The sequence below is a fragment of the Bufo bufo genome, chromosome 1 (assembly GCF_905171765.1).
Source record: "Bufo bufo chromosome 1, aBufBuf1.1, whole genome shotgun sequence".
NCBI classification, from domain to species: domain Eukaryota; kingdom Metazoa; phylum Chordata; class Amphibia; order Anura; family Bufonidae; genus Bufo; species Bufo bufo.
The window spans coordinates 837,452,491-837,479,685 of NC_053389.1; the positions used below are offsets into that span (position 1 = coordinate 837,452,491).

General features: G+C 46.3%; 1 protein-coding gene across 1 annotated transcript; it reads right to left on the reverse strand.

Annotated features, from left to right (window-relative positions):
• Positions 1-324: 324 nt before the first annotated feature.
• SLC12A9 (solute carrier family 12 member 9) lies at positions 325-22,595 on the reverse strand. The gene is made up of 14 exons (XM_040415339.1): positions 22,499-22,595; positions 18,189-18,395; positions 11,558-11,692; positions 11,052-11,183; positions 10,660-10,953; positions 6,739-6,846; positions 6,033-6,144; positions 5,623-5,780; positions 5,451-5,533; positions 5,184-5,308; positions 4,907-5,099; positions 3,755-3,929; positions 3,482-3,628; positions 325-3,345 (listed from the first exon to the last, which is right to left on the reverse strand). Exons 2-14 carry the CDS (start codon positions 18,391-18,393, stop codon positions 2,510-2,512), a joined length of 2,703 nt encoding a protein of 900 aa, XP_040271273.1. The 5' UTR covers positions 18,394-18,395; positions 22,499-22,595; the 3' UTR covers positions 325-2,509.
• Positions 22,596-27,195: the final 4,600 nt, after the last annotated feature.

Sequence of the window (27,195 nt, forward strand, 5' to 3'; positions counted from 1 at the left end):
CTCGTAGCCCTGGGCTTTTGGAGATGGCGGCATCATGTCTACTCGTAGCCCTGGGCTCTTGGAGATGGTGGCATCATGTCTACACGTGGCCCTGGCTCCCGGGGGAGGGCGGCATCATCTCTACTCGTGGCCCTGAATCCAGGGAGATGGCAGCATCATCTCTACTCGTAGCCCTGGGCTCTTGGAGATGGCGGCATCATCTCTACTCGTAGCCCTGGGCTCTTGGAGATGGCGGCATCATGTCTACACGTGGCCCTAGGCTCTTGGAGATGGCGACATCTATCTGCGCAGAAATCACCACGCTGTAACATTTCGGTTTTAGTTAGTTTTTTTATTAAGTGTCAAATTGTTACAATAAAAAAAAACTAAGTTAAAAAAAATTCACGTAACAGTCACGACTCGGAATTAACCCCTCCCAACCCAATCCCCGAGGCGCAAGGGCAGAACCACAGACAAGAAGGCACAAACCATCCGCAAAGCCCCGGCCCTGGGGTACACGACTGAGGCGCGGTAGAGAATAACGGAATGGGCCACCATAACCGCACGTGGACATCGCAACAGTCAGCGGTGCAAGGGTTAAATCTCCATGTTACCTCATGTCATACACTCCAGTCACATCCAAAGCTGCAGTCAGCTCTACTTTTACATCACGCCTTGCGCTCCAGTCACATCCAGAGCTGGCTTCCCGTTTTCTCTCAGGTCCCTGCATCATCAGTTAATACATGGCGGTAAGCTCCAGCTGTCGTGAAACTACAACACCCAGCATGCTCCATTTACCTCTATGGGAGTCCCGAGAACAGCTTTGCAAGTGTGCATGCTGGGAGTTGTAGTTTCACAGCTGGAGTAATGGAGATTGCCCATTAGATTAGGCCATGCTGCAAGTCATAAAAGAAGATGGAATGTAACGGCAGAAATTGTGGCAGCAGCTATGGATGTGACTGGAGGACAGGACGCGATGGAACAGGAGGACTGAAGATGTATCTGAAGACATGAGTGCAGCTCTAGCTGTGACTGGATGATCATAAGGAGAGGTTTCCTTTGTTCCTACACTCCTGATCGCTTAGGAACAACTGTCAGGGGCCCGATGAACATCAGCATGGGGGCCAACAGGAAGCAGAATTACATTAATCCCCTGTAATCGAAGAAGCGTGGAAAAAAAAAAAAAAAAACGGAAAATCCAGAAGTTAGTTATTAGCAAAAAAAAGTGCGCAATACAAGAAACAGAGCGGGGGCGCGGGGTCACGTGTATTCACATGGAGGAAGAACGGTCCCCTTGTGCGTAAATAAACTACACCCAAAAACAAAAGTGCGCGTCCATGTCACATGACCGCGTCAGCCATCTTTGTCCAAGTTCAGAATCAGGGGTGGATTGAGTGGAGACGCCCCAATTCATTACATCGGCTCCTTAGCAGAAGTGTGAATGCAGCTCTAGGTGCGATTGAAATGCAAGACATAACAGAATTGTAAATGCAGCTCTGGCTGTGAATGAAGTGTGACATAGCAGAGCAATAAACTGATGAATGAAGCTCTGGCTGTGAATGGAGTGTGACATAGCAGAGCAATAAACTGATGAATGCAGCTCTGGCTGTGAATGGAGTGTGACATAGCAGAGCAATAAACTGATGAATGGAGCTCTGGCTGTGAATGGAGTGCGACATAGCAGAGCAATAAACTGATGAATGGAGCTCTGGCTGTGAATGGGGTGTGACATAGCAGAGCAATAAACTCATGAATGGAGCTCTGGCTGTGAATGGGAGACATGGTAGATGCGAGTGCAGCTCCAGATGTGACAGGAGTATAAAAGATCATAATGAAATGAGGTAACAACAAAATCATGAATGCAGCTTTGGATAGAACATGTTGAAACAGTGGAATAAAGACTGCAGCTCTGGGTGTAATTGGAGTGCAAAATATGACAGGACAGCACAGATGTAAATGCCGCACCAGATATACATAGATGACGTAACGCTAGAATTGTGAGTGCAGCTCTGGATGTGACTATAGTATAAGGCATTATTTGAGCCAGAGAGGAAGCGCTTTCGTTTTAACCAAAGACAAACAGCACGACCCCTGGGGGCGCCCTCGGGACACGCAGCACACTGGAAGCTCAATGCCAGGGTACCCGATTCAGCCCAGTCCAACCTTCAACCAATGAAACAAACAAAAAACAACCGCCTGTGTAAAGTGCAAAAAGAAAAACAAACATTCAAAATGCAGAGAATAAGAGCAAAAAGTGGAGAAAGCGGGTGAGGTGCCGACAGGAGATTCACTCTCTGCCCACCCCGGGCTGCAGCTATATGTCCATTGTATCTGAGGGGGGCTCAGGAGCATTGGTCCGCTCATCTCCTGCCCTAATGTTCTAACAGCATCGGGTGACTACTAGGACTCAAAGGAGGATGGGAGTGGCCTTGAAAAGTGGATCATTATTGTGCTGGAAGGTTCTAGAAGGGGCCATCCTCAGGAGGTCCTTGAGGAGAAGGCTGCAGGAATGGTTGATGCAGGAAGTCCATCAGAGTTCAGTACAGGTAACGGGGGTCAGGCCATGGATCAGTAGGGTGGGGCCCAGCCCCTCAGTTAGGGTGTCAAGTTCTTCCAGGTAATGTTCATGAAGAGCAGGGTCTGCAGGAGGCCGGGGGAGGTAGAGGAACCGCACAGCGGACTCCATGCCACCTTCCTCCAGCACCACTTGGTTGGCCGCCTTCAGATACTCCTTAGAGATGGGTTCACGAGTTAGGCCTGGATGTTCTTGGCCTTGGCCCCACAGCACTGCCACTCTATCCCAGTCCACCACTCGGATGATGGCTCGGATGCGCAACTTAATGAGCAACTCTCGGAACTTGACTTCTGCCGCTAACAAGCCGCTACTGCCACCATTACCGCCAACTGATGACTCCACACAGAGAAAGAACCGCAGCTGGTACCGGTGCCAGGAGGCAGCCATGTTTAGAATGCATGCCATCTGCAGCAAAAATAAGCTACAGACATCTACATAGGCAGAAGCCTGGGGCCGGAGGAGGTCCAGGGGCCACACATCAATGTACAAGGCAGCATTGGAGCTAGAGGTCCCCGGTCTCACAAGTGAGGGGAAACCCCGCGCTAACACAATGTTCTTATGCATCTTCAGGGCATCACAGATTATGGCTACATATTCCTTAGGTGCCAAATGGCGAGGACTCTCCGGACTACGGATGGGGGGGAAGTGAGCCTGCAAAGACGTAGCATCTACACCAAAGGGGTCATCATTTGGAGAGAGACCGGGGGTAAAGGCTGAGTCCTGCAGAAAGTAATCTTCTGGAGTAGCATTATCATAGAACCCAAGTACCAAGGTGTTTGGCTTCATCCCTCCTGGAAGGGAAGAAATACAACCATTAGGATAGTACAGTATCTTGTGTGTGAGGTCAGTACACAAATCCAGTGGTTACACCCTCCATATGCTGTGACGGGATACGGTGTTGTGATGTGTTAGGTCCATTGTACATACCAAGCCCAGTGATGCGCAGAAGCTGCTGCGTCCCATGTCGTACTGATGGACTTAAGGTCAAATCTACAAAAGCTTTGACGTTTAATTTATCCACTAGACTGAGCCAGAAGCTGTAATGTGCCTGCACCGGATCAGACGGCAGAGTATCTGAGGAGGAAAGATCAGGAACCAGTCATATCAGAACACCCAATGTATTAGACCGCCCAATGTATCAGACCATAAATTGTATCCGAGGTACATCGGGTCCAGCTAACAAGAATTGCACCATCTCACCTAGATCTCCAGTTTCTACATGACCCATAATGTATAGTCCTCCTTTCTTCAGATCATTGATGAACTTGATCAGTTGGCAGGAAGTCCGTGGGTTGGACACCATGAGGAGAATCTGCGGCCTCCAGAACTTCACGTGCTCCTTGCGTACATCCAAAAGCAACAGATATTTTCTGACCTGAGAAGAAGGACATCGAACAACTGTGTGCAGGAATAAAAGAATACATGACCACTGCCTCTACCTCCATATTATCATCATTTATCATAGTGTGCTCCACCTGCTTCATTCCTCCACATCACTATCATTATTCATTGTAAATCTCCTCATGTCTCATTAATCTACTTCCTCATTGCCATCATTCTTCATGGTGGACCTCCTCATGTCTTTTTATTCTACCTCATCACTATCATTCTTCATATTTGGTCCTCTCGTATCTCACATCTATTTCATTGCTAGCAATTTTCATTGTGGGCCTTCTCATGACTTATTAATCCACCTAACGACTATCATTCTTCATGGTGAACCTCCTCCTGACTCATTATTGTACCTCATCACAATCATTCTTTATGATGGACTTCCTCGTGTCTCAGTAATATTCTTCATGGTGGACCTGCTCATGTCTCATCACTAGCATTCTTCATGGTCAGCTCCCCCTTGTCTCATTCATCAATTTCATTACTAGCACTCTTCAAAGTGGACCTATTCAAGTCTCTGATCTACCCCATCACTATCATTCTTCATGGGGAAATCTCCTTGTTTCTCATGAATTTACTTCATCACTATCATTCTTCATGGTGGACCTGTTCATGTCTCATTATTCTACCTCATCGCCATCACTCTTCATGGTGAAGTTCCTTGTGTCTCATTAATCTACCTCATCACTGCTATTCCTCATTGTGGACCTGCTCATGTCTCTTCACTAGCATTCTTCATGGTTGGCTCCATCACATCTCATTCGTCAATTTCATCACTAGCACTCATTATCATGGACCTCTTCATGTTTCTAATGTACCCCATCACTATCTTTTTTCATGGTGGACCTCTTTGCATCTTATCAATATACCTCATTATGGTTATCCTTCATGGTGGACCTCCATATGTCTTATATATCTCCACTTTCACTTTATGGCAACTCTACTTCTGACAGGTCTCACCTGATGGAATATAAGTGCCTGGCTGATGTATCCCCAACTGCTGCTGCTGCTCCTGAAATGAATAAAACCCAACAACAGGAGAAGTAGGACAATGCTGCCAGAAGCGTAGGCTGGGTTAATGAGAAACATCATCAACAGGCAGCTCAAGATGCCCAGTAGACAGGTATGCCAGGAGAAGAGGCGGAATGTGGGCCTATGGAAAATGACAAAAAACCATCACAACATGAAGCATAAAAAACAATAAAACGAAGAGAAGCAGCAAATTAGAAACGCTCACCGGAAGTTTGGAGCAGACGCCCATTCAAGAGCCAGACAGGCAAGGTCTATTGCCGCATATGCCATGAGGTAGAAAACAGTCACAATCCCAGCAATAGTGTTCAGCTTACCGGCCAGCAGTACCAGCTGGGAAGAGAAATCAATTAAATCAGAGAAATCATCTAAAGAGTGCCTGACTACACTTTCTGGTGGACCTCACTGAGATGTAGGGATGCTGGTTGACCACTACTGTCGCTATGCAAAAAGATATCCAAAGAAAACATCTAACCTGCACGAGGGCCCAGGTATACACCACCGCTCCCCAGGGGTTGCCTCCTTTGGACACAAGCTTTGCAGGAGCAAGGAGAATTCCTGGGAATGACACATGGTTAGATGGACCGGAGGCCACAGGTTGACAAATGAAGAATCAGAAAAAGCCACTAAGCACTAAGAAATCTCACCAAATAAGTCATCCTTGGCAAGAGCATGCAAGATACGAGATGCCCCAATTAGAGTGCTCATGGAGGCAGACAGGGAGGTGGCGTAAACTCCAATCAGGACAAATGGAGCCCAGAAATTGATTGACCGGAAGAATCCATAATCTTCTCTCAATAATGTCCTAAAAAGAGAGAGAGAAAGAATTTCAAGGTTGGAACTCCAGAACCATGTCCAACAGTGGTGCCACCGTATCGCAGTCCAACCCTACATCTTGTAATTTACAAAAAAAAAAAAAAAGTCTGGTGACCCAATCTTTCATGGGTCAATTCTTGTTGAATTTATGTGCATAAAAACGCAGGGGGCACCACAAGTTTGGAACAATGGCCATACACTACCTTCTCATCAGCAATTATGAATGGCAGCAATTACACACCTGTCGCAGGTTAATGCTGTAAAGATGAAGAGTATCAAATAGACAAAGAATGTGATAACCACGGCTATGATGGTCCCAATTGGAATGGCGCGACTTGGCTGCTTCAGCTCGCCTGCAAACCAAAAGAGAATCATGATGAACTTTGTCTCAACAATGAAGTTCCCAATAGTTGCATCCCCGTGACCCTACTTGCCTGCTCCAATTAGTGCCTGGTATTCAGATGCACCAACAAATGGAGCCTACACACTCCTGATCCTCACATACACTTGGTCTTCATGAGACCAAAATAATAAAATTAGCTTTTTTTTCCCCAACATTAGTGGAGGTCACCATTTAGTGAGAATGAATCATGGGGCAGGTTTTCAAGTCAAAGTGGCATTTTTGTGGAAAGAAAGCCACCAAAGCCTTACACTAGGAGCTGACCAAATCAATTCAATATGACCATGCAATAGACATTGTAAACTTCATGATCATAGATGTCCAAAGACTCTTCCATCCGTGGTTATCAATGTTGACGAAGGCTGAGGTGGATCTTATCAGTGGATCCCCTTCGTCCTCAACAGGCTGGCTATGCATTCTCTCTCGACAGGGAAGACACAACCATAATAACAATTCACAGCACTGAACCCCTACATCATAGTACAGAGAGACTCAAGAAATAATGGCTTTAATAGAGTGACACTGGTGGAAGATTAAGGGGTCTTACCAGACATATTACATCCAGCCATGATTCCAGTGCATCCATTAAACATGACCGCAAAGACAGTGGCGAAATTCATGAGGTTTCCAGTGGTGTAATCCAAGGTGTAGTCCGCTAATGAGAAATATTAGAGGGATGTGATCAAGGTACAACCAGTTAATAGATGAGGCTGGACAAAAACAAGACAGACAAGATGGCAGCCAGACATTTCAACTACCCACCCAAACCTTCATGTTTATATCAATGCAGATACAATGGCAAAAAGAAGATTTAGTCGTAAACTGAGATGATGACATTTCCATCTGCTGCCCCATCTAATGGGGTAGAGATCAGGTGGGGTTTCTTCCAGGTCGCCAGTAATTACATACAGACCATAATGTGAGCCTGATGGTTGTGGGATACTCTCCCCCAACCATTACAGCAAGACTACGAGCTCGACAACAGTTGGCGTTTGATGGGAATTTATTGACCGGTGTGGCGGAAATAACCTCGCCACTGGGTTTTGGAGGGGCCTGTTTGCCAGCCTCTTGCCTCAGGATTATGGCCCATATACTAAAACTTTGAAGGAGAAGGTAGACCGGCCGCACAGCCTAAATCTGTGGAACTGTTTTGGGCAGGAAATCCATGCTTGCAGTCGGTCAAATATGACTTCCATTTAATTCGGGAACCCCTGCTCGGATCTGGTTGATTTATGGATATGTTGTTCGCCCAGATCAGACCTATCCAGGGATGTATAAGTTATGGGGAAATGTGGGGCTTTGAGGTGTTTTCTGTGTTTTGGGTAAAAATGTGTGTTTTCTGCCTGTGAATAAGTTAGCCCATTGGGTTTGGTAATTGTATCACAGGCAGTGCCCATTGTGTTTGTTAATTGTATCACAGGCAAAAGAGGGGTTGTGTACAATTGCTGGGAAGGTTTCCATACTGTAAATGCATGTGATTGGCTAATGTAAAAACTGTCTCAGTCTTCCACAAGGTCCCCTTGCTAGAAGAACTGCATAAAAGGCTCACATGTAGCCTCATTAAAGAGTTCCTGTTTTACCCTCAACATAGAGCCTCGTATTATGTGTGTGGGGATGGGGAAAAGTCTGCATCTACACTGGGGAATGCTATACGCTGTATACTCCCCTGGCTATAATCCCTGAGCTCTTTTAGGAGCTTGTTCCTGCATCGCTCTCTGAAGGAAGAGAGGGTCACCCACTGGAGCCTGGGGCCTTGTCGTAGGTCTAGGGTGGGTGAAAGACGTCAACCAAGCTGCGGCGGTTCTTGGGGTCATCAGTGCTTACAGTGTCAAGTGGAGTGCTTGGAGCCCTTGGGATGCACTAGGAGCACCTATCAATGGAGGTACCCAGTCGGGGTGCCAGGAGATCCGTTACAACCGGTTTTAATGAAACCTCAATATTTTAATTTTTTTTCTTAAAAATCCTATTAAAGGGATTGTCCAGAAATGTCACAATGGTGCATAAAATTTATAATCACCTTACCGTTCCCCCATCTGACCTGTACTGACACTTCCCAGGCTGGAGTCTACTTTCTGGTCTTTCGTAACACACAGGGAATGGTCGATCAGCCAATCATTAGCCACAACAGTAACCCTCCTCATTCAGTGATTGGCTGAGTCTCTCAACCAGTCATCGGCCACAGGGGGTGATCCACCTAGATCTGTGCTTGACTGAGACTCTCGTAACAAGCAGGAAACAATCATTTAACCAATCATCGGCCACAGCAGTGACCTGCCTCAGTCAGTGACTGGCTGAGAGATTGTCTTGATATATTCCACCCTTTTACTACTTTAATGGGCTACTCATTCCAATGTAGTGATGAGCGGGTAGGGGCAATATTCGATATTTGTCATAAATTCACGAATTCGAGAATTCACCATTATTTTATTGATTGTGAAAATTGGCAATGTAATATGCGCGTATTGCGTGCACATTACAGGCGTGGGTCACTTTTGCTACATTTTTCCAGCTGCTAGAAGTTTCCTGAGACTGGAGAAAATGGTCGGCACGGCAGAACATTACAATAGCTTTATATGCAGATAGAGTGCTCCAATATATTTGCGATTGCACAAATCTGCAATTAATGATGCACATATTTTTGCGCAATATGTGCAATTTCACATTTTATTAGGTCTGACAACATATTACTGATTGGTGCACTAAGTATTGTTGTGACATCACAGCACTATGTCTGTATGGACAGCAGAGAAACAGTAATTCCTATCACACTACCTAACACCCTGCACTGGAACCAGCTACACTATATCACTACTAACCTACACTAACTATCTGTAATATCTACAGTACAGACCAAAAGTTTGGACACACCTTCTCATTCAAAGAGTTTTCTTTATTTTCATGACTATGAAGGCATCAAAACTATGAATTAACACATGTGGAATTATATACTGTACATAACAAACAAGTGTGAAACAACTGAAAATATGTCATATTCTAGGTTCTTCAAAGTAGCCACCTTTTGCTTTGATTACTGCTTTGCACACTCTTGGCATTCTCTTGATGAGCTTCAAGAGGTAGTCCCCTGAAATGGTCTTCCAACAGTCTTGAAGGAGTTCCCAGAGATGCTTAGCACTTGTTGGCCCTTTTGCCTTCACTCTGCGGTCCAGCTCACCCCAAACCATCTCGATTGGGTTCAGGTCCGGTGACTGTGGAGGCCAGGTCATCTGGCGCAGCACCCCATCACTCTCCTTCATGGTGAAATAGCCCTTACTTTCAAAGTTTTCCCAAATTTTCGGCTGACTGACTGACCTTCATTTCTTAAAGTAATGATGGCCACTCGTTTTTCTTTACTTAGCTGCTTTTTTCTTGCCATATTACAAATTCTAAGTAAAGAAAAACGAGTGGCCATCATTACTTTAAGAAATGAAGGTCAGTCAGTCAGCTGAAAAATTGGGAAAACTTTGAAAGTAAGGGCTATTTCACCATGAAGGAGAGTGATGGGGTGCTGCGCCAGATGACCTGGCCTCCATAGTCACCGGACCTGAACCCAATCGAGATGGTTTGGGGTGAGCTGGACCAGAGAGTGAAGGCAAAAGGGCCAACAAGTGCTAAGCATCTCTGGGAACTCCTTCAAGACTGTTGGAAGACCATTTCAGGGGACTACCTCTTGAAGCTCATCAAGAGAATGCCAAGAGTGTGCAAAACAGTAATCAAAGCAAAAGGTGGCTACTTTGAAGAACCTAGAAGATGACATATTTTCAGTTGTTTCACACTTGTTTGTTATGTAAATAATTCCACATGTGTTAATTCATAGTTTTGATGCCTTCAGTGTGAATCTACAATTTTCATAGTCATGAAAATAAAGAAAACTCTTTGAATGAGAAGGTGTGTCCAAACTTTTGGTCTGTACTGTATATAAGCTAACTATCTAATGTAATTAAACAGTAAAGCACAGAGCACAGCAATGACACTGCTCTCTCTCTCTCTCTCTCTCTCAGAACTCCATAAAACTGCTGAAAATGGCTTCTGGGGAGGTTTATATAGTAAGGGGTAGGCAACATTACTATTGGTTGCTAGGGATGTAGCTAAGCTCAGACAAAGACATTGCAGCCTTCTCATTGGCCCACAAGCAATCATGGGTTTAGAAGAAAGGGTTTAGAAGAAAGAAAATCTAGAATATTCTCGAATACGAATATATAGCACTATATTCTAAATCTTCGCGAATTCTCGAAGTGGCGATATTCGCGATTAAAATTCATAATTTGAATATTCGCGCCCAACACTATTCCAATGGAGTCCTGCAAAGGCCCAGTTATCTTTTGAGCCACCAGCCATGTTGTATGGGTAGATTTACTTATAGTTTCTATATCTATAAAAAAAATAAAAAAAAAATAAAAAAACACACACTATCTCTGGTAAGTGGAATATTTAGCATACTAGAGGGTTTGAGAAGGCTCTAATCGCTCACCTTGTAAATTGTCATGCAGCGTGGTACTATTGATTCCGGTGTACTCTCCGATCAGAGTTACATTTCCGCCATGCCGAATAGTGACTTGCCGTGGCCCAACAGCTAAAAAACTCAGCACGATAGAGAAGAGGACCAAGGTAACCAAAATAAAGATGAAGAAAGCCGCTTGGGAATAGATGGAAGCTCCAATCAGACAGACGGATAGACAGAGCAGCAGCACCAGGCTAGCATAAAGGAAGTTGTATCCATAACCCTGGGGCAGGGTTCGTAGAGAATTGGTGGGATCAGACGAGTCTAAAGGAACATGAGAGAGGGTTGGTTATGGTGTTACAGACAAGAGCAATATAAGGGCAGACAATGGGTTAGAAGTTGGAATAAATCATAGAACTGACCTTTTCCAAAGATATCCAGAACCCCCTCCACCAGTCCGAGAACATAAACTCCACATGCACACACGTTGGCCAAGTAGAACATGAGCCCAATGCTGCCGCCAAACTCTGGGCCAAGTGTCCTCGAGATCATAACTGCTTAAGTCAAGGAAATATAATATATCAACTTACCATCCACTTTTCCTCCATGGCCGGAGCAGGACTCTAGCCTCATGGGTTTTGGCAACTGTTACCTCAAGTCCATCAAGGTCCCTGTATAGTATGTTCAGTGCACTAATAAAAAGGATAGTTGGTAATCTGAGAACTCTAGGTCTGTCTGAAAGCCACTTGTTAGGACATCCCCAAAATATACAAGCTCCCCATAGAGGTTTGGGCACTTTCCTCATCTTTTGGCAGTAGTGGGGGACCAGCTATCTGGTCACCATTGATGTTATCTATGGACATGTGTCAGGACTGGATAGTAAATTATATAACTTTTTATGTACTGGAACGCAATAAATTAAGGATACAGTAAGCTCCACCTCCTTGGACTGCCCCGTTAGTACAAATGGCACAGACGCTGAGCACCGTCAACCAGATGATGGCATATGCTACAAACAGCATTAGAAGAGACTGAAGAAGACCAGCATGACCCACCACGAAACCTGAGAAGCAGAGAAGATGAGACGGTGGAGATAACAGTGACCAAAAAAGACCATATGGCTGCCCTGCGATTTGTCTGTCTGTATGATATGACTGTACATCTGTCCTAGGAACCATCTGTCTGTATGACATGTCTGTACATCTGTCCATTTGATATGACTGTAAGTATGCCCCAAGATCCATCTCTCTGTATGATATGACTGTACGTCCGCCCAAGAATCTGTCTGTCTGTAGGATAAGACTGTACGCCTGTCCCGGGACTGTATTGGCTGTAAATCTTGTCCAGATTCTGTTGGTCTAATTCCCCAGAGGTCTACTGTAAAGGGCTAATTATTGCCAAAAGGGATAATTTAATGTTGCCAATTAAATGTTGTGATTTATAGTCAAGGCACTCGCTTTTTATGCACTCTGTAATCCTGGGCAAGTTATCATTGGCAGATTGTTTAGTGTACCAGGGTGATGGACTTAGCCTGCCCCCTGGTTAGAGAGAGTCCAGTTTGAGATGAGCTACAGGAAAAGGACATGTGTGAGAGAGTTCTTACAGGCCAGGCTGTGCAGGATTCCATCAGTAAGGTATTTGTTCGTTTATGGCATATGAGACTTTACAGCTGTGGGAAAGATTGCCTCTGGCACCTACCACACTTTGAGATGGACTAGCCATCTAGATCTAAAGTTTGCACCCCTCAGGCCAGGAATTGCAGAAAGGGATACATGTACACTAGAGATGAGCGAATCGAAGTTGACAAAGTGGAATTCTATCCAAATTTCAGGAAAAATTTGATTCGTTCCAAAGTCGAATTTCCTCGCGCATCATGTTAATGAATCATGTTTTTTCTAAAAAGGCTAATGCATGTTAGAAAGAGGAAGTAAGAAGCCCAGGAACAAGAGAACACCCATAATGCCATGCAGACAGCCAATCAGCAAATAGCCAGCCCCTGTGATGTCCCTGCCCTAAAAAATCCTCATCTTGCTCGGTCTCCACCATTTTCCAATGAACTTAGTGCAGGGAGAGATGTTACAGGCACTAGGGACAGTGTTAAGGAAAGCCTTTATTCACAAAAAATTACTATTAAGCAGTTCGGGAAAGATTATTCTTAGTGAAGGGATATAATAGGGAGGCATTATCCACGCTATAGGGAGAGAGCAGAGACAGCTTAGAGATAGTGTAGGGATATAATAGGGAGGCTTTATCCACACTATAGGGAGAGAGCAGGGACAGCTTAGAGATAGTGTAGGGATATAATAGGGAGGCTTTATCCACGCTATAGGGAGAGAGCAGGGACAGCTTAGAGATAGTGTAGGGATATAATAGGGAGGCTTTATCCACACTATAGGGAGAGAGCAGGGACAGCTTAGAGATAGTGTAGGGATATAATAGGGAGGCATTATCCACACTATAGGGAGAGAGCAGGGACAGCTTAGAGGTAGTGTAGGGATATAATAGGGAGGCTTTATCCACGCTTTAGGGAGAGAGCAGGGACAGCTTAGAGATAGTGTAGGGATATAATAGGGAGGCTTTATCCACACTATAGGGAGAGAGCAGGGACAGCTTAGAGATAGTGTAGGGATATAATAGGGAGGCATTATCCACACTATAGGGAGAGAGCAGGGACAGCCTAGAGGTAGTGTAGGGATATAATAGGGAGGCTTTATCCACGCTTTAGGGAGAGAGCAGGGACAGCTTAGAGATAGTGTAGGGATATAATAGGGAGGCATTGTCCACACTATAGGGAGAGAGCAGGGGTTGATAGAAGAGTGTTAAGCCTAGCTAATAGGAGCTATTCTATTACGCCTTGCTGCACTAATTGGGGTTACAAAAAAAAAGTGATCATGTCACGGTGGGGAGTGGGGGGGGGGACGGGGGGACTCCACACCGTACAATGTAGGTTGACAGGATGTGCCACTAGGCCTGGAAACAGGAATAAAGGGAGCAGCTCACCTTCTAACACATCCCTAAATCCTAGCCCTGACCTCCTAACTGTATGAGAGAACCCTAATGGTGGGAGGGCTCATACCTGGAACCTCGGGCCCTACTAACCCTAGAGATCCCTGGTAATAATGTCAGGGCTAGGAGACGACCTGCTCATCCACGACACGGATGAACCGGAGTCTCCAGCAAACCTAGCAACAAGAAAGGAGCAGACAGTAGCATAAACCAGATTGGCAGGTAAGCATCCAGCACAAACAACACACACTGGAACAACAGCACTTACCTGCCACAACAACAACTGCTACTGACAACTGAAGAATTGTCTGCGTGTAGTGTACAAAAAGGGAAGCAGGGCAGCTGACAGACAGGAAGAGAGGAGACAGGACCTGTGGCTGTGCCTGCTATCAGCAGTGCAGGTTCACCTCAAAAGCAGCTACCTGCAAGCAAAAACTTTCACCCCCCTTTTGACAGAGATCGACAATTGATCAACAGTACCTCAACATTGTGAAGCTTCAAGCAGGATGTTCTCAGTGACCACTGAGCTTAGAGTGTCACAGAGTGTCATCAGCAGGTTGCATCAGAGATACTGGAAGAGACACAGAAAGGCAAAGAAGTGGACGTACTTTGGCCACATCCCACACTTATGACCGCTTCATTGTGAACAATGCCCTGTGGAACCAGATGTTGAATGCCACACAACTCCAGGTACATTTAAGGGAGGTGAGAGGCACCTAAGTGTCATGTCAGACCATTCGACAGCATAGTCTGTGAGCTAGATGACCAGCAAGATTACCCGACCACAGGGGTCATCGTCTTCCACGGGCCAGGGAGCATCTGCGCTGGACGAGGGACCAGTGGGCCTCATTGCTGTTCACAAATGAAAGTTGATTCAGGCCTAGCAGAAATGATAACCGCCAACAATGTTGGAGACATCCAGGAGAGCGCTCTGCATCAGTCACTGTTGTCACCAGACCAGCCTTTGGGCAGATGTGTCTAGTCAATACAGAACTGCCCTACACTTTGTGAATGGTCCAGTGAAAAGCCCATACTACTTGAAGAACATCATTAATCCATTCATTGTGCCTCTGCAGGATCAACACAGGCCTAATGTCATCTTCATGGAGGACAATGCTCCAGCTCATCGAGGGACATCATCAGGGAACAACTGATGGAGACTGGGGGACCTCAAATGGAGTGGCCTGCACTTTCTCCAGACCTGAATCCCATTGAAAACCTAAGGGATCAGATTAATCGCTGTGTACAAGCTCGTAACTCTGTACCCCAGAACCTTAATGACCTGAGGGTGAGCCACCGAGGCGATCACTCTGCTTTTAGGCAGAGACTTGTAGCACCTCCAGGGAAAGTGTCCCATTTACCTACCAGCGGTTCTTTTCCATTGGGCCATGCTATTTTCATCTAATTGGATCCACTACTGATATTCACCGACCCCTACAGTGTGAATTGACATAGTGATCACCTCCAGGAATAAGGCTGGAAACCATGAGTGACCACTTTAGTGGAAACTGTTCCTCCTCTTTTTTTTGCATCCTGATCGATACCCTTCCTGACGCAGTTGATACCCAATCCTTTTACCATTATATGCTTGTCTGCTTCTTTATGTGGGAACATTTTAGGGATAATCATTAAAAGTTATGTTTTAAGGGTAGATTCTTTTCAGCGATATTGAATGGTACAATCTACCCAGTGTCCTATTTTCTTCACTGATTTTGAAGAGAAAGAGGATGAGATTGTGGATTGGATGGTTCTTTCCTCCTCTCAGTCGCACCAGGATGACGTGGAGGTGACTTCAGAGTCTGTCACCATACCGTGGAGCCAGGAGTCACAGCGTTCCTCCTCCTTGCATCCCCAGAGAAGGCTTTCAGTGGTGTCCTCCCAGTCTTCACTGCCCCTTCCTAGTGGGGCACCTTCCTTCTTCCTAAGAAGAGGCAAGAAAACCCCACCATGCCCTACGGTAGATAGTCAAGAGAGTCTCACTGTTGACAACTTGTGTGACAGCAGTCACCGTGTGTACTGCCCTGAGAAGGAGGTGGAGGAGGCTGCAGAACCCAGGAATTGCCGTGGTGGTATTAGTGGCCACCGTAGATGCGCTACTGGTGTTGCGGGCAGCGACAATAGCAGTCAGTGAAGAGCGGGGAGGGAGACCAAAGAAACCACCACTATGCCTTTTACTGCCGTAGGTATTCCTACTCCCATCTTTGATTCAGTAAAGTAAAACTTTAATTGTTTCAACCGGCAGATCTGGTTATTGACTCCACCATATAGCCACAGTCCTGTGAGAGAAATCAGGACTGTACCAGTTGATGCTATTTGTACTGCAACTCTCATCATCTACTCAGTACAGAAATAATGTATTCTAATTAATTGGGCTTGGTTAATGCCTCAATCATCCGCTGGACCGTACAGCCGCACTCATGCCTTGCACCCTGCCAAACTGTTTACCATATACCAAGGTGTGCGCCGAAGGAAAGTATGGATGCCCCTACCAGTCACTGCGCAGCCCTAGGTGGTGCCATATGGAGGACTCTCACCGAACTGCGACTACTAATACCCCTCTCAGGACCACAACCACCACTACCATCCTCTCTGCCCTGTGCCTCCCCTCCAGGTCGCTGCATTTGCATGCTATGACCGTGCAACTATCCCAGAATCTGTCTGAATTATACGACTGTACATCTACCCCTGGATCAGCCTGTGTGATATGACTGTACATCTACCCCAGGATCAGCCTGTGTGATACGACTGTACATCTACCCCAGGATCAGCCTGTGTGATACGACTGTACATCTACCCCAGGATCAGCCTGTATGATATGACTGTACATCTACCCCAGGATCAGCCTGTATGATATGACTGTACATCTACCCCAGGATCAGCCTGTGTGATACGACTGTACATCTACCCCGGGATCAGCCTGTGTGATATGACTGTACATCTACCACAGGATCAGCCTGTGTGATACAACTGTACATCTACCCCAGGATCAGCCTGTGTGATACGACTGTACATCTACCCCAGGATCAGCCTGTGTGATACGACTGTACATCTACCCCAGGATCAGCCTGTGTGATACGACTGTACATCTACCCCGGGATCAGCCTGTGTGATACGACTGTACATCTACCCCGGGACCAGCCTGTGTGATACGACTGTACATCTACCCCAGGATCAGCCTGTGTGATACGACTGTACATCTACCCCAGGATCAGCCTGTATGATATGACTGTACATCTACCCCAGGATCAGCCTGTGTGAAATGACTGTACATCTACCCCAGGATCAGCCTGTATGATACGACTGTACATCTACCCCAGGATCAGCCTGTGTGATACGACTGTACATCTACCCCAGGATCAGCCTGTGTGATACGACTGTACATCTACCCCGGGATCAGCCTGCGTGATACGACTGTACATCTACCCCGGGATCAGCCTGTATGATACGACTGTACATCTACCCCGGGATCAGCCTGTGTGATACGACTGTACATCTACCCCAGGATCAGCCTGTGTGATACGACTGTACATCTACCCCGGGATCAGCCTGTGTGATACGACTGTACATCTACCCCGGGATCAGCCTGTGTGATACGACTGTACATCTACCCCAGGATCAGCCTGTGTGATACGACTGTACATCTACCCCAGGATCAGCCTGTATTATATGACTGTACATCTACCCCAGGATCAGCCTGTGTGATACGACTGTACATCTACCCCAGGATCAGCCTGTATTATATGACTGTACATCTACCCCAGGATCAGCCTGTGTGATACGACTGTACATCTACCCCGGGATCAGCCTGTGTGATACGACTGTACATCTACCCCGGGACCAGCCTGTGTGATACGACTGTACATCTACCCCAGGATCAGCCTGTGTGATACGACTGTACATCTACCCCAGGATCAGCCTGTGTGATACGACTGTACATCTACCCCGGGATCAGCCTGTGTGATACGACTGTACATCTACCCCAGGATCAGCCTGTGTGATACGACTGTACATCTACCCCAGGATCAGCCTGTGTGATACGACTGTACATCTATTCCAGGATCAGCCTGTGTGATACGACTGTACATCTACCCCAGGATCAGCCTGTGTGATACGACTGTACATCTACCCCAGGATCAGCCTGTGTGATACGACTGTACATCTACCCCAGGATCAGCCTGTGTGATATAACGGTCTCTGAATCCCCAGATCGCTCTGTCTGTTTGATGTCCATCAGTCCTGGGATCTGTACGTCTGTCCGGGAACCATCAATCTTGTCACATAATTTAGGTTTATTGCCAGTGAAACAAAAATTCTATTTTCAGCAACAAGAAAGTTTCAGAATTTTGAGTGTGAATACAGTTTCGCTACGGGCGTCATCCTCGAGGACGAGTGTGACAAACTGGATGCATGTGCGCAGGAGGACACAGGCGTCCATTGTGCGCAGCCCCGGGGTCTAGACCAGGAGGACGTGACCTCAGACAGTAAAGTATGAGGGGACGATGTGGCGCATCACACACCATTTACACCACCATTATTAAGCCCCGCCCACTCACCTATTCTCATGAAGACCACAATACTGAACATGGAGAGGACGGTCGGGACAACAACGCCGAAGAATGTGGAGAGCTTGCGGGGGGCTGGACCGGTGCCCACCGTGGTCGGCTCCCCATCACACAGGGTGGAGGCCGTCTGTCCAAGGGCCCCATCTGACACACTGAAGAGGCGATAGTGGAGGAGGGGAGAGCTTTCTGATGTCATCACTGAGGGGACAACGAGAGCCAATCGTTACTGAGGAGAGCAGGAAACATACCCAGCGCTGTACACCTGACACGTATCACATATATACAGAGCTGTACACCTGACACGTATGACATATATACAGAGCTGTACACCTGACACGTATCACATATACCCAGCGCTGTACACCTGACACGTATGACATATATACAGCGCTGTACACCTGACACGTATCACATATACCCAGCGGTGTACACCTCCTATACGTCACATATACCCAGCGCTGTACACCTGACACGTATCACATATATACAGAGCTGTACACCTGACACGTATCACATATATACAGAGCTGTACACCTGACACGTATGACATATACACAGCGCTGTACACCTGACACGTATCACATATATACAGCGCTGTACACCTGACACGTATCACATATATACAGCGCTGTACACCTGACACGTATCACATATATACAGCGCTGTACACCTGACACGTATCACATATATACAGAGCTGTACACCTGACACGTATCACATATATACAGCGCTGTACACCTGACACGTATCACATATATACAGCGCTGTACACCTGACACGTATCACATATATACAGCGCTGTACACCTGACACGTATCACATATACCCAGCGCTGTACACCTCCTATATGTCACATATACCCAGCAATGTACACCTGACACGTATCACATATACCCAGCGCTGTACACCTGACACGTATCACATATATACAGCGCTGTACACCTGACACGTATCACATATATACAGCGCTGTACACCTGACACGTATCACATATATACAGCGCTGTACACCTGACACGTATCACATATATACAGAGCTGTACACCTGACACGTATCACATATACCCAGCGCTGTACACCTGACACGTATCACATATATACAGAGCTGTACACCTGACACGTATCACATATATACAGCGCTGTACACCTGACACGTATGACATATATACAGCGCTGTACACCTGACACGTATCACATATATACAGCGCTGTACACCTGACACGTATCACATATATACAGCGCTGTACACCTGACACGTATCACATATACCCAGAGCTGTACACCTGACACGTATCACATATATACAGCGCTGTACACCTGACACGTATGACATATATACAGTGCTGTACACCTGACACGTATGACATATACCCAGCGCTGTACACCTGACACGTATGACATATACCCAGAGCTGTACACCTGACACGTATCACATATATACAGCGCTGTACACCTGACACGTATCACATATATACAGCGCTGTACACCGGACACGTATCACATATATACAGCGCTGTACACCTGACACGTATCACATATATACAGCGCTGTACACCTGACACGTATCACATATATACAGCGCTGTACACCGGACACGTATCACATATATACAGCGCTGTACACCTGACACGTATCACATATACCCAGCGCTGTACACCTGACACGTATCACATATATACAGTGCTGTACACCTCCTATATGTCACAAATACCCAGCGCTGTACACCTGACACGTATGACATATATACAGCGCTGTACACCTGACACGTATGACATATATACAGCGCTGTACACCTGACACGTATGACATATACCCAGCGCTGTACACCTGACACGTATCACATATACCCAGCGCTGTACACCTGACACGTATCACATATATACAGAGCTGTACACCTGACACGTATCACATATACCCAGCGCTGTACACCTGACACGTATGACATATATACAGCGCTGTACACCTGACACGTATCACATATATACAGCGCTGTACACCTGACACGTATGACATATATACAGTGCTGTACACCTGACACGTATGACATATACCCAGCGCTGTACACCTGACACGTATGACATATACCCAGAGCTGTACACCTGACACGTATCACATATATACAGCGCTGTACACCTGACACGTATCACATATATACAGCGCTGTACACCTGACACGTATCACATATATACAGAGCTGTACACCTGACACGTATCACATATATACAGCGCTGTACACCTGACACGTATGACATATATACAGCGCTGTACACCTGACACGTATCACATATATACAGCGCTGTACACCTGACACGTATCACATATATACAGCGCTGTACACCTGACACGTATGACATATACCCAGAGCTGTACACCTGACACGTATCACATATATACAGCGCTGTACACCTGACACGTATGACATATATACAGTGCTGTACACCTGACACGTATGACATATACCCAGCGCTGTACACCTGACACGTATGACATATACCCAGAGCTGTACACCTGACACGTATCACATATATACAGCGCTGTACACCTGACACGTATCACATATATACAGCGCTGTACACCGGACACGTATCACATATATACAGCGCTGTACACCTGACACGTATCACATATATACAGCGCTGTACACCTGACACGTATCACATATATACAGCGCTGTACACCGGACACGTATCACATATATACAGCGCTGTACACCTGACACGTATCACATATACCCAGCGCTGTACACCTGACACGTATCACATATATACAGTGCTGTACACCTCCTATATGTCACAAATACCCAGCGCTGTACACCTGACACGTATGACATATATACAGCGCTGTACACCTGACACGTATGACATATATACAGCGCTGTACACCTGACACGTATGACATATACCCAGCGCTGTACACCTGACACGTATCACATATACCCAGCGCTGTACACCTGACACGTATCACATATATACAGAGCTGTACACCTGACACGTATCACATATATACAGCGCTGTACACCTGACACGTATGACATATATACAGCGCTGTACACCTGACACGTATCACATATATACAGCGCTGTACACCTGACACGTATCACATATATACAGCGCTGTACACCTGACACGTATGACATATATACAGTGCTGTACACCTGACACGTATGACATATACCCAGCGCTGTACACCTGACACGTATGACATATACCCAGAGCTGTACACCTGACACGTATCACATATATACAGCGCTGTACACCTGACACGTATCACATATATACAGCGCTGTACACCTGACACGTATCACATATATACAGCGCTGTACACCTGACACGTATCACATATACCCAGCGCTGTACACCTTCTATACGTCACATATACCCAGCGCTGTACACCTTCTATACGTCACATATACCCAGCGCTGTACACCTTCTATACGTCACATATACCCAGCGCTGTACACCTTCTATACGTCACATATACCCAGCGCTGTACACCTTCTATACGTCACATATACCCAGCGCTGTACACCTTCTATACGTCACATATACCCAGCGCTGTACACCTTCTATACGTCACATATACCCAGCGCTGTACACCTTCTATACGTCACATATACCCAGCGCTGTACACCTTCTATACGTCACATATACCCAGCGCTGTACACCTCCTATACGTCACATATACCCAGCGCTGTACACCTCCTATACGTCACATATACCCAGCGCTGTACACCTTCTATACGTCACATATACCCAGCGCTGTACACCTTCTATACGTCACATATACCCAGCGCTGTACACCTTCTATACGTCACATATACCCAGCGCTGTACACCTTCTATACGTCACATATACCCAGCGCTGTACACCTTCTATACGTCACATATACCCAGCGCTGTACACCTTCTATACGTCACATATACCCAGCGCTGTACACCTCCTATACGTCACATATACCCAGCGCTGTACACCTCCTATACGTCACATATACCCAGCGCTGTACACCTCCTATACGTCACATATACCCAGCGCTGTACACCTCCTATACGTCACATATACCCAGCGCTGTACACCTCCTATACGTCACATATACCCAGCGCTGTACACCTTCTATACGTCACATATACCCAGCGCTGTACACCTTCTATACGTCACATATACCCAGCGCTGTACACCTTCTATACGTCACATATACCCAGCGCTGTACACCTTCTATACGTCACATATACCCAGCGCTGTACACCTCCTATACGTCACATATACCCAGCGCTGTACACCTCCTATATATGGATCCTGTATATTACCTGTATTCACATCACATGTATCTTTCACACAATCTTCCGTCTTATACAATGTAACCTCTCAGCAACAACACACCCTGCCCCAGCACAAGGAGCTTCCTGATCAGCTGACTGGTCATGTGACCCCTCCCTCCTCCTTATAGCAGGAGCTCAGCCTCCTCCCTGCCCCCCCCCTCTGTACAAACCAGACACTGTATCTACATGTATCCTACCCTGTGATACAATGTATCTATATACTGTACATAGTGATACCATGTATCTATATACTGCACATAGTGATACCATGTATCTATATACTGCACATAGTGATACCATGTATCTATATACTGTACATAGTGATACCATGTATCTATATACCCTGCTCCATGATACACTGTATCTATATACTGCACATAGTGATACCATGTATCTATATACCGTACATAGTGATACCATGTATCTATATACTGTACATAGTGATACCATGTATCTATATACTGCACATAGTGATACCATGTATCTATATACTGCACATAGTGATACCATGTATCTATATACCGTACATAGTGATACCGTGTGTATATATATACTGTTCATAGTGATACCATGTATCTATATACTGTACATAGTGATACCATGTATCTATATACCCTGCCCCATGATACACTGTATTTATATACTGTACTGTGGCAGAAATAACCTCGCCACTGGGTTTTGGAGAGGCCTGTTTGCCAGCCTCTTGCCTCAGGATTATGGCCCATATACTAACTTTGAAGGAGAAGACAGACCGGCCGCACAGCCTAAATCTGTGGAACTGTTTTGGGCAGGAAAGCCATGCTTGCGGTCGGTGAAATGTGACTTCCATGGAATTCGGGAACCCCTGCTCGGATCTGGGTGATTTCTGCATATGTTGTTCGCCCAGATCAGAGCTATCCAGGGATGTATAATTTATGGGGTATGGGGGGCTTTGGGGTGTTTTCTGTGTTTTGGGGAAAAATGTGTGTTTTCTGCCTGTGTGTAACGGGGCGCCGAAGGCGCACTCGGTCTCCCATCAGCCGCAGACCTGCTGCTTAGCTTCGGGAGCGAGGATCTGGTTTGGCCTCGTTCCCAGGGCGGCTTTGCTAGCTGGGTGGCTCCCTGCTCCTAGGTCTGCCTTGAGCGCCGAGCTGATCACTCAGTGCTCGACTTGTCTGTCTGTCGGTCATGTGACGCTGGCCACGTCACATGAACCTCACTCCCCACTATAAATACAGGCGGCCTGCTGGCTACAGGTTGCCTGTAATTTTCGTCTCTAGGGCTGTGTGTACTATTATTATTGCTTCCTACTTGACCTCTCTTTGCCCGCTCCCTTGGTACCTACGCTATCTCTCAGATTTGACCTCCTGCCTCATCCCTTGTATTGACGTGACCTCCCGGACTGACCTCGGCTAGTTGACCCGCCATTGCCTTTCCCATCACTGGGTACTGTTGTCTTATCTACCTCCCTGCCTATCCGTTTGCCTTAGGCTTGTGTACCGCCTTCTGCCTTGGCTGTCTGTTACTCTCTTTCTCTGTTCGCTCTGCTCTACACTTACGTAGGTCAGGGACCATCGCCTAGGGCGGGTGGTGCATGTAGGCAGGGACAGGGTTGAGGGTGGCAGTTTAGGGGGTGCACTTCCTCTCTACCTTCCTTTCCCGTGACAGAATCACAGGCCTCAAATTAACATGGACCCTCTACAGAGTCTCACCAAGCATGTGCAGGGTCTTGCCCAAATTGTGCAAGAATTAGGGGAGAGGTTACAGGTACAGGAGACCGCCCAGACACCCCCCATTCTCGCTCCCACCACCATTCAGGTAGAACCGCATATTAAATTACCTGATCGGTTCTTGGGTGACCGCCAGAATTTTTTTATCTTTCAGGGAAAGCTGCAGACTTTATTTCCGACTACGACCTCTCTCCTCTGGCCCTGACACACAAAGGGTTGGGATAATCATCTCTTTGCTTCAAGGGGACCCCCAGGAGTGGGCCTTTTCTTTGCCGTCTGACTCCCCTTTGTCTCAATTCTGTCTACCTCTTTTTGCAGGCACTATGGGTCCTTTACGATGAGCCTGACCGGGCATCTGTGGCTGAATCTATTCTAAAGGCCCTTACCCAGGGAGAGCGGCCCGTGGAAGATTATTGCACCCAGTTCCGCAAGTGGTGCGTTCCCTCGGGCTGGAACTAACCTGCTCTTAAATGCCACTTTAGAGCAGGGTTGACAGAGAGGTTGAAGGATATGCTGGTCTGCTACCCCAGTCCTGACTCTTTAGAGGAGACCATGACCTTAGCCATCAGATTAGACAGACAGATTAGAGAGAGAGAGTGGGAGCATTTGTTTTCTCCTCATCCCCTTCTCAAACCTGAGACTTCTCCTACCGAACCCAAGATGGAGGCTCAGTTGGACGAGCCCATGCAGCTCGGGATGACGCGAAGAGAACTACGCCGTCGTCGCGGCTCTTGTTTTTATTGTTACTATTCCGACCACTGGGTTCGTCAATGTCCCAAAGCTCCTCCTTCTGGAAGATCGTCCAAGTCAGAGGGATCCAAGGACAAGGTATTCCCAGAGGTGGTAAGAAGCAAACTATTGCTGCCTGTCTCAATTTCCTTTGGAGTCTTAAAGGGGTCAGGAAGTGCTTTTGTGGATTCTGGGTCAGCATTTAGTTTTGTTGATCTCAAATTTGTTGAACGGGTAGCGATACCAATACTAAAATTGTCCACCCCGGTCCAGGTGGTTGCTATCGACTCTACTCCCCTCCTGGGGGGCACGATAAAACTCCGTACTCCCGAGATTACCCTGTCTGTAGGGGTCTGCCACTCTGAGAAATGTTCTTTTTTCATTTTAGAGAATCTTCCGGTACAAGTAGTTCTTGGCATGCCCTGGCTTCAGGCTTCAGCAACATAATCCGGTCATAAACTGGAGTTCGGGCGAGTTAGAGAGATGGGGTTCCAACTGTAGTTCTTGCTTAACTGTAGTTCAAGCTGGAGTTTCTTTTGATGCCATTCCACACTTTATTGCTGATTTTCATGATGTTTTTTCCACTGCTGAGACCGACACTCTCCCTCCCCATAGGCCTTATGACTGTGTTATTGAGTTAGTTCCCGAGTCCAAGTTTCCTAAGGGACGCATTTACAATCTCTCTGGTCCTGAACGCACTGCCATGAGAGACTACATACAGAAGAGTCTTAAGAAGGGACATATTAGGCCCTCCACCTCGCCCTTGGGAGCTGGGTTCTTTTTTGTTAAGAAGAAGGACGGTGGTCTAAGACCCTGCATTGACTAGAGAAACTTGCATCAAATTACTATTAGGAATCAATATTCCATCCCGTTGATTCCGGATTTATTTAACCAGATCTTGGGTGCTTCTTGGTTTTCTAAACTCGATTTGAGGGGGGCTTATAACTTGATTCGTATTAAGGAAGGTGATGAATGGAAAACTGCTTTTAATACTCCAGAGGGACACTTTGAGTATCTTGTTATGCCATTCGGTCTATGTAATGCCCCAGCTGTGTTTCAGAACTTTATGAACGACATTTTTAGAGAACTTATCAGCAAAGTTATGATTGTTTATCTCGATGATATTCTTGTCTTTTCACCTGACTGGAATACCCATGTATCTCACATCGGATCTGTTCTTAGAATCCTCAGGGAGAATCATCTGTCTGTTAAATTGGAGAAATGTGTTTTTGGAGTTCAAGAGATTCCCTATCTTGGGTACATTCTTACTCCACATTCATTTAAAATGCATCCCAGTAAGGTTCAGGCTATCCAAGACTGGGTAAGACCATCCTCCTTAAAGTCACTTCAACGCTTTTTAGGATTCGACAACTTTTATCGTAAATTCATAAAGAATTTTTCTGTTATCGCTAAGCCCCTTACTGATTTAACTAAGAAAGGGTCTGATCTTGTCAACTGGTGTTGGAGGCCTGTCAGGCCTTTGAGACTTTAAAAAATTGTTTTCAAGTGGCCCCAGTCTTGGTTCAGCCTAATCCTGAGGAACCTTTTGTGGTGGAGGTGGATGCCTCGGAGGATGGTGTGGGGGCCATTCTTTCCCAGGGGTCTTCCAACTTCACAAATTTAAGACCGTGTGCCTTCTTCTCTCGCAAGTTCTCTCCTTCGGAGAGAAATTACGACATTGGAAAACGCGAGTTACTGGCCATAAAATGGGCATTTGAAGAATGGAGGCATTTTTTAGAAGGGGCTAAACACTGTATTACGGTCCTCACTGATCATAAGAATTTTGTGTTTTTTGAGGCGGCTAAACGCCTTAATCCTAAGCAGGCTAGGTGGGCTCTATTTTTTTCTCGTTTTAACTTCTCTGTTACTTTCAGGCCAGGAAGTAAAAATATTAAAGCAGATGCCTTGTCCCGAAGTTTTAATGCCATCCAACCTCCTGACGCTCCTCCTGAACCCTTTTTACCGGCAAGCATCTTTGTGGCAGCGATATCCTCGGATCTTTCCTCTGAAATTCAATGAGCTCAGCAACTTGCTCCTCCACAAACTCCTTCAGATAAGTTGTTCGTTCCCGAGCATTTTCATTTTCGTCTTATGGGTGAGTGTCATGACTCTGTTCTGTGTGGTCATCCAGGCATCGCTGCCACTAAAGGATTGCTGCTGAGGTCCTTCTGGTGGCCTACTTTGTCTAAGGATGTACGATCTTATGTTTTGGTTTGTGAGGTATGTGCCAGATCTAAGACCACGAGA